The sequence below is a fragment of the Carassius auratus genome, unplaced genomic scaffold (genome assembly GCF_003368295.1).
Source record: "Carassius auratus strain Wakin unplaced genomic scaffold, ASM336829v1 scaf_tig00037534, whole genome shotgun sequence".
NCBI lineage: Eukaryota > Metazoa > Chordata > Actinopteri > Cypriniformes > Cyprinidae > Carassius > Carassius auratus.
Window position 1 is genome coordinate 28,384 of NW_020526388.1, and position 7,855 is coordinate 36,238.

Consider the following 7,855-nt stretch of genomic DNA (forward strand, 5'->3'; position numbering starts at 1 on the left):
ACATAGTCTCAGAGCTGCTATATATGCCACTTTTATTTGAAAACAAGCTGCAAGTCAGAAGAAAACGGTTGAGCAATACATTAAGACTAATGCACATCTATCCAAAAGAAGAAGAAAAAACATGGAAAGTAGAAGAGTGAAAATATGACATTAAATTGAAACAGTCAGCATCCAAAAGCTATTTCCATGATGAGATGAGTGGCCATGTCCTCTCATTTTCTCTCTGAAGCCTCTTCAATGGTTCAGACACACTCTTTACAATTGCTTTTAATGTGTTGTAACACTCAGAGAGCCAAAGTAATGTGACTGTCAACTCTGTGCCCTGATTTTTAGTCAAAAGAAAGATGCACATTTACAGTGAATTTGATTATTTAAAGCATTCTGAAAGTTTTTATTGAATTGAAATGTCTGGAGTAGCTAGATTATTTGTTTTTGTGCCTATTAAATAAGTAATACAGCACTTTCACAGTGGCTGGAACATCTTGGGAAACAATATCTGTGAGAGACATGAGAAATGAGCTTATTATTGAATGAACAACCAGACAGATCAGCAATCAATGCAAAGTGCTTTTCTACACAAGTACACAAAAACAGCTTAAATATGGATTTTAGTTCATGCAGTAGAGCACATATGCTGGATTGTTGTGTTTGATTGTGTTAAGAACTTTGAAAAAGTACTCTTTTAAAGGTGCTATACAAAACAAATGTTTTATTATTTTATAGTGGATCAAAACCTTTCATCAAAATTTTCCTAAAACCAAAATGCGATCTTGTCTTAGGACAACAGATGGCAGGAAAATGATGCTGCCTAATAAGATTTGAGTTTCTCAAGTGGTTTTATTTACAATGTACACACTCGACAACAAAGGTTTGGGTTGTCGAAAAATAATTACCTTGAGGTTCAACTGACTGAACAGGAAGTCCTCGGTCTATGAGAAGATCCAATGCAAGCGTCACATTATGAAGCTGAATAAACAACAATGACAAATAGATCAAAACATTTTTAAACAAACAACTAAATGTAATGTAAACCCCCAACACTGCATATTCTCTGGTAACCGTGAGATCATTAGTTTTGATTTCTGTCTTTTGCATTACCCTCGGTTTCTTAACATGCCTTATGCAGCTGTGCTGTCACATCCACAGTCATCCTAAGAGACGTTAATTATAAAATAGCGAGACATTTCCTAGAGGTGCTTGTGAAGTTGCACTGATGTAAAACCCCATAAGCCAGGATTAAATAGTGCTTATTGTTGTAAAGTGAAATGGAGCTCACTAACAACATGGTTCTCTTGTTTCAATGCAAATGCAAAACTCTAAATATTTTCTCAGGTTCTTACCATTTCTGAGCTCCCGACAGGACAAAGGAAGAACTCACAGAGTGGAATGAAGAAGCCCTCCAACTGACCGATCAACAAGAGCAGAATCACTCCATCTGCAAACTAACAAAATCACATTACAAAATCATAAACATGAAACATGACATCAAAAACAAGCCCATAAAGGGCTTATATTGTCAAAAAACATATTTTTGGGACCATTTCATTCTAAAAAATCCATTCCTTTTTGACCTCTCGCATCAAAGCCCACCAACATATTTGGTTATAACTATTTTATATACTGTTTTCACTTGTAAACAGTGCTTGATCTGTGAATATTTCATCTGAATAAGGAGAGAATCACATCTTAATGACATGTTTGTTTATTAAAAACATGCAGCTTTTGGCTTCACAAGACATACTGTATATTGATGGACTGGAGTTCTATGGTTTACTTGTGGATTATTGTGATGTTTTTATCAGATGTTTGACTCTCATTCTGACGGTACCCATTCACTTCAAAGGATCTATTGGTGAGTGATGTAATTATACATTTCTCCAAATCCGATGAAGAAACAAACTCATCTACATCTACATTTTGGATGGCTTAAAGGTACAATTTGTAAGATATTTGCAGTAAAATATCCAAAAACCACTAGGCTAGTGTTATATATTTTGTCCAGCTGATTACTAACAATATCTCTAATGTCTTCAACTACTTGTAAATCATGAGAAAATTCCCATTCTAAACAGTGACACGGGGCAGTGCAGTCGCCTGTAAATGACGGTAGTTACCCTTTGTTACCGCCTTTACTGAGGTAGAAACCACATGACAACAGTGTCGTGGACAAATGCGGAAGTAGCTTCCCGACAAACTTCAACTAGAAAGAGATGCCGATCTCGCTTGTGTTTTACTCGAAAGGTGAGTTGTTTTGATTCGTCTCTTTACAGAAAACGTATGCTATTATTTTTTTTTATTTTTAAACGTTAAAACGTATGCTATTATAACGATCAACAAGATAAGTTTTATGGGCCATACACGCCAAACGTGGGGCATCGCATCCCTAGACCCACGCGAGGACGTGTCTGATTCATAGTCTGATTGCGTCTTTGCATTGGCTTTGTATGTAATCTACTAGCGCAAATCGTTGAACCCGCGTTAAATCCATGATTTATCTTTCCGTCTGATTGATGGCCGTCAGCGGTTGGGTAGAAGCCAACAAATCCCATCATTCCACGCTCCTTCTTAGCATCATCAAGCCACGCTACTGTTATTGTTTTGATAGTGTGCCCTCTAGTGGCAGGTCCTACAACCTGTACCTTTAAGGCTAAGTAAATTTCAGTCGACCTACAGAAGAAAAAAAAAATCAACATAAGGCTTTTAAATTTGGGTTTGCACACCTGTTTTTCAAGGTCGGTCACGTTCAGTCCCAGAGATGACATGTTCTTATTCACAAAGTGCAAAATGGCCTGCATAGGAAAGAAAACTTAATGAAACTGTGGGAGATGTGTGTGTCAAAGGCTACATTTAGAGATATATCCCGAACTGGATCCCAACCTTTTTCACGGTCTCAATTTTGTGAGCCTCCAGCTTAAAGAGCTCATCAATGGGACATTCCTCTGCAAAGACAGTGCAAGAGAGAGATTAAGTAGCAAACGCTTTCTTCTTTAAACGCCTCCACTATCTGTAAGGTACTGATGCTTATAAATATGGAAATGAAAAAGCTCAGAGTTCAGCCTCCGTCTGACTCACTGTTAGATTCTCTCTCTAGTGCTTCACTGGAATTACTGCGGAGACACACAGCAGAGCATGAAAACACTGGTTTGGACAGTGGCAGAGATTCAAAGTGCAGTTAAATGTTTAATAGGGAAGGAGGATCTTTACAGACCTTTGAAATGTGATGAATTCTGTCTGCTTGTCTGCCTTAACGCCACTTTTTGTGACCTGTTTAACAAATTAGATTTTAATGAATGCTGACAACATGAATATTTAACTTCTGTAATGCAATTTAACTGCTCAGTGAATATTCAAAATGAATAATGTGGGACTTGATTCCATTTGGATCTGACTGGATGATGGATATTAGGCTCCTTTAATGTTGGTGGTTAATACAATTTTTAATATTGTATTAATTTTTTTCCTTTTAATAAAATGCACATTATTTTTTCAAATAATATGCAATGTGAACTGTGATAAATTTGTAGGAATTTTTAAATATAATATGCATATTGATTTTAAATAGATAGATTATCATTATTTATTTATTTTTTCAAAAATCTGGATTGATGAATTGGTAAAAATTAGACCATTTTTTTCTTTTTAATACGCATATTGATTCTTTTTTAAATATACACTGATGAATTGTAAAAAAAAAAAAATATATATATATATTAAATCAGTTTTTTCATTATGATTTGCTTGGTAATTTTTTAAAATAATATGAGGTCATAAATTGTGAGAAATAATGAAAACAGCCATTTTTCAAAAATGATGCAGTAATGAGTTGGTCAATATAATATGCACATTATATTTTTTTTATAATATGCAATTAGTCATATTTTCCATAATAATTAATGTTAATTTTTCAAATAACATGCAGTAACAAACAATGAAATTTTATGAAAACATGCAGTCATATTTTTCATTATAATATACATAGTTTTTTTCAAATATGCAATGACAAATTGAGAAAATACATGAAGATATATAATATATATATATATATATATATATATATATATATATATATATATATATAATTGCTCTTTATAACATGCATATTCATTTTTTAAATAAAATGCAGTGATGAATTTTGAAAAATTATGAAAACAATCTGTGTTCATTATATGCATCTTAATACTTAAAATAATATTCTTTAATATTCAAATAATTTCAATATTTATCAATCACCTCACACTGGATGACCTCCACACTGACGTTTGGGGGCAGGACCAGATCAGGTTGGAAACGCCTCGCAATAGCAACCAGAAGATGCAATGTAGCCAACAGGTCTCTGCTGTGAATGACTGACAGATTTGGGTGGGAGAACAGTGGGTATGCTTATAAATATGTAAACAGGACAGTGACAATATCTGATCTGATTGGCTTACGTTTAACGTTCCATTTGACCGTTTCCTCGTTCATCTCTAAGGTCTCGTTGAGAGCTGTCAGGATCACCTCTAGTTTTCGTACCTGTGCATCAGTGCTCAACGCGATCTCCTCTACATGTACATGAACATCTGCTAACCTGCCTGGGATCAAAACATACACAGGCGTGACAACGTGATTGTATAGAGGGTGACCTTTCACCTTAAAAAAAGTCTAAATTTTTTTATGACAATTGAACAATAGTTTACCTAAAACTGAAAATTTGCCGAGGATTTACTCATCCTCAGGTTTTCCAAGATGTAGATGAGTTTGTTTCTTCATCAGAACAGATAGCATTACATCAGTTCCTTACTAATGGATCCTCTGCTGTGAATGGGTGCCGTCAGAATGAGAGTCCAAACAGCTGATAAAAACATCACCATAACAGAAAATAATCCACACCACTCCAGTCCATCAAATAATGTCTTGTGATGTGAAAAGTTGTGTTTGTAAAAAACAAATGCATCAAGATGCTTTTAACTTCAAAATGTTGCTTCCTAAAAACTGACTGACAGAATCGACAGTGTAAGGGTAAAATGTCTTGATGTATTTCTTTATTAGAAACACGCAGCTTTTTCCTTTACAAGACATTAACTGATATACCAGAGTGGTGTGGATTACTTGTGGATTATTGCAATGTTTTTATCAGCTGTTTGGCCTCTCATTCTTACGGCACCCATTCACTGCATAGGATCCATTGTTGAGCAAGTGATGCAATGCTACATTTCTCTAAATCTAATGAAGAAACAAACTCGTCTACATCTTGGATGGCCTGAGAGTAATACAATTATAGCATGTTTTCATTTTTGGGGTGAAATATTCCTTGAAGTATATCCAGTATGTGAGCTTCACCCAATAATGTGCATGTTAATAATTTTGTTGCTTTGACATGATTCTTACGTAACAGGTGATGAAAGACGAGTCCATCATAGAGGTCTTCCTCCAGTGATCGCACCACAATGTGTTCAACTTTCAGAGTTTTGTTGATCCATTCCACCAAAACCTGCCACAAAGCACCAGAGAAAACAGATATTCAGACCCTCCTCATGAAATCATGTTCTCCTTGAGACCACATGGTTAGTTAGTAGAGTAGAATCAAAAATCAGAAACCAGAAATCAAATCAGAAACCATCCAGGTTAACAAACCTGAGCATTAGCTTATGCAATACGACCCTAAAAAGTTAAGTATCTCACCTCTTTAAGTTTGTTGAGTTTGGGGTCATTTAAAGATGTCGACTGAATGATCATTTTTCTCTCTCCTCCTTAAAACCAAAAATAAAATGTTATTTACCACTTATTTACTTTCATCTGTGAGTCTGTCCTTCATAAATGAGTATGATTGCATACTAATTCACATACTATATTTACTATATAGTATAGAAGATTAGGATTAGTGTGTCCAGAATCAACTGTACATTTTTTATGTAAAAAATAAAATAAAATGTAATATCAAAATAAATTTCTGATTGGCCTCTCACTGTTTAAAGTACATTTGTTCAAAATATAGGCCAATTTCTACTAAAAATATATATTTTTAATTATAATTAAAATATTACATAAATAATTTGGGCTCTAATTATTTCCAGTTCATTCATTATACTAGAAATTAGAGATCAAATTGAGTGTATTGCATTGTGGGATATAGCCTACTGTTCTGTTTAGTGTGCTCTAGTTGTATATAGGCCTAATACACATAATGGCATATCTAGACAAGACAGATATGTTTATATATTCTCCCAAAACTAGTGAACATACTGTAGCAAAACGTATTAGCTTGCGAAGTTCATAAGTAAGTTAGCTAATGTTATGATGACGTGAGTATCGCTCACCCTGACGACTGCCCAGTTCGCCCTTTTCCTCTTCAGCTCCACGGTCAGCCATTCTTTTGACTGTTTCAAAACATAGTTTGTGTCAAAAAGTGAACTTTATTAATAGTTTCACTCAGCAGACATTTGATTTCTGGCGCTTCTGTTTGAAAACCAAGATATGTTCGAGTTCTGTCTGCGTGTTTGCGTCCTGAGGGGATTTCAAGGGCGCGATTCATCTCGAGGTTTTGTTTTCGAGCGGACATTTTTATGGCTATGATGAAGTACGGCGAACCGGAGCCGACTACAAACGTCAAAACACAAGGACGGAGATCTACACAACACACAGCAGACGTCTGCACTGATCTGAACGGAGGACAAAACACGGAGCTCGGAGATTTCTGCCTTCCTGCATCACACACGCCAGCCCACATTGACATAACACAGACTGACGGGCAAAACATAAAGCTCGCTGACAACAAAAACATGCAGCGCGAGAGAAAAACAAGATGGAAAGAGAAAGAAACGTCTCACATCTCATCCAGTGTCTTCCGATTTAGAGCAATAGTTGGCCCAGAAATGAAAAGTCTGGCATTTCAAAAATATATCTACAGTATGGAACACAAAATTCAATGGTGACTATGACCTTTAAGCTCCACAAAGCACATAAATGCATCATAATTCTCGTTTTAGAGTAAACTGTTGCTTTAAATGTGAAGCAATGAGGTACATTCAAGAGCATATTGAAACTTCACAGATTAAGATCTCAATAATGTCTCAAACTATGCTCAGATATTAAAAATATATCTTAATATACACTTCCTCAAAAAACAAATTATCTGAAATATGCTATTCAAGTTAGCTTTACAACAACAATTGTTTCGATTTTGATCCTCCAAAGCAATACTAGGAGAAACATCTGCGACAAAGGCGATGCTTGAACCTAAAACAGAAAGCGTACTGAGATGCTATGAAAGAGCAATAGAGTACAGCCATGTTTGCTGTCAAAACTTTCACCTCAGCTCTCGCCACACGTCTGGAGAAATCACTCTTCTTTCCGATGAAATGTCATCCAAATGGTCCAGACACCTTTTTTTTACAAGGGTCGAGTAACTTCTACAACACAAACGACCATCTTTCTGAATCGACTTTAAACAAAAACAAGAACTCATTTACGGGTAAGGCCTGTTTTAAACGCCAGCCAGGAAGTGGTAAGGCACCACTTCCTCTTTTGTTGTATTTTGCAGAAGCACGGATCAAAGTGTCCCAACAGTGCAGCAAACACACAGGACCCTGTAACAAGGCTGTACGGGGGTCTAAACATTATATTTGAGTCAGTAACAGACAATAATGTTAGTGATCTGGTGTTTCCTCTCTTCAAATAACACGCTCAGGTTGAGAGCAACAATTGCATATATTTTCCACCCTCTCTTACTGTGATGGAGAGAACGCCTCCCTTTGACTAGAAAAACCAGAGGTAATTTGGGCCGGAGGGTTACTATGGTTACCATCCCAATGAATTCCACCCATTAAACGGCAAGTTTGAATCCAGAACAAACAACTGGGGGAAAAAAAGCCCCTCA

General features: G+C 35.9%; 1 protein-coding gene across 2 annotated transcripts; it reads right to left on the reverse strand.

The window, feature by feature from the left end:
- Window positions 1-15: 15 nt before the first annotated feature.
- Window positions 16-7,553, reverse strand: LOC113083290 (gamma-parvin-like). 2 transcript variants are annotated; one of them, XM_026254435.1, is made up of 13 exons: window positions 7,290-7,550; window positions 6,297-6,356; window positions 5,662-5,729; window positions 5,368-5,470; window positions 4,431-4,571; window positions 4,231-4,346; window positions 3,209-3,264; window positions 3,073-3,107; window positions 2,878-2,939; window positions 2,721-2,789; window positions 1,341-1,442; window positions 894-966; window positions 16-496 (listed from the first exon to the last, which is right to left on the reverse strand). In XM_026254435.1, the coding sequence occupies exons 2-13, from the start codon at window positions 6,346-6,348 to the stop codon at window positions 423-425; spliced, it is 951 nt and encodes a 316-aa protein (XP_026110220.1). In that variant the 5' UTR covers window positions 6,349-6,356; window positions 7,290-7,550; the 3' UTR covers window positions 16-422. The 2 variants fall into 2 exon arrangements, with proteins under 2 accessions (XP_026110220.1, XP_026110221.1); XM_026254436.1 differs by lacking the exon at window positions 6,297-6,356 and having other exon boundaries at window positions 7,290-7,553.
- Window positions 7,554-7,855: the final 302 nt, after the last annotated feature.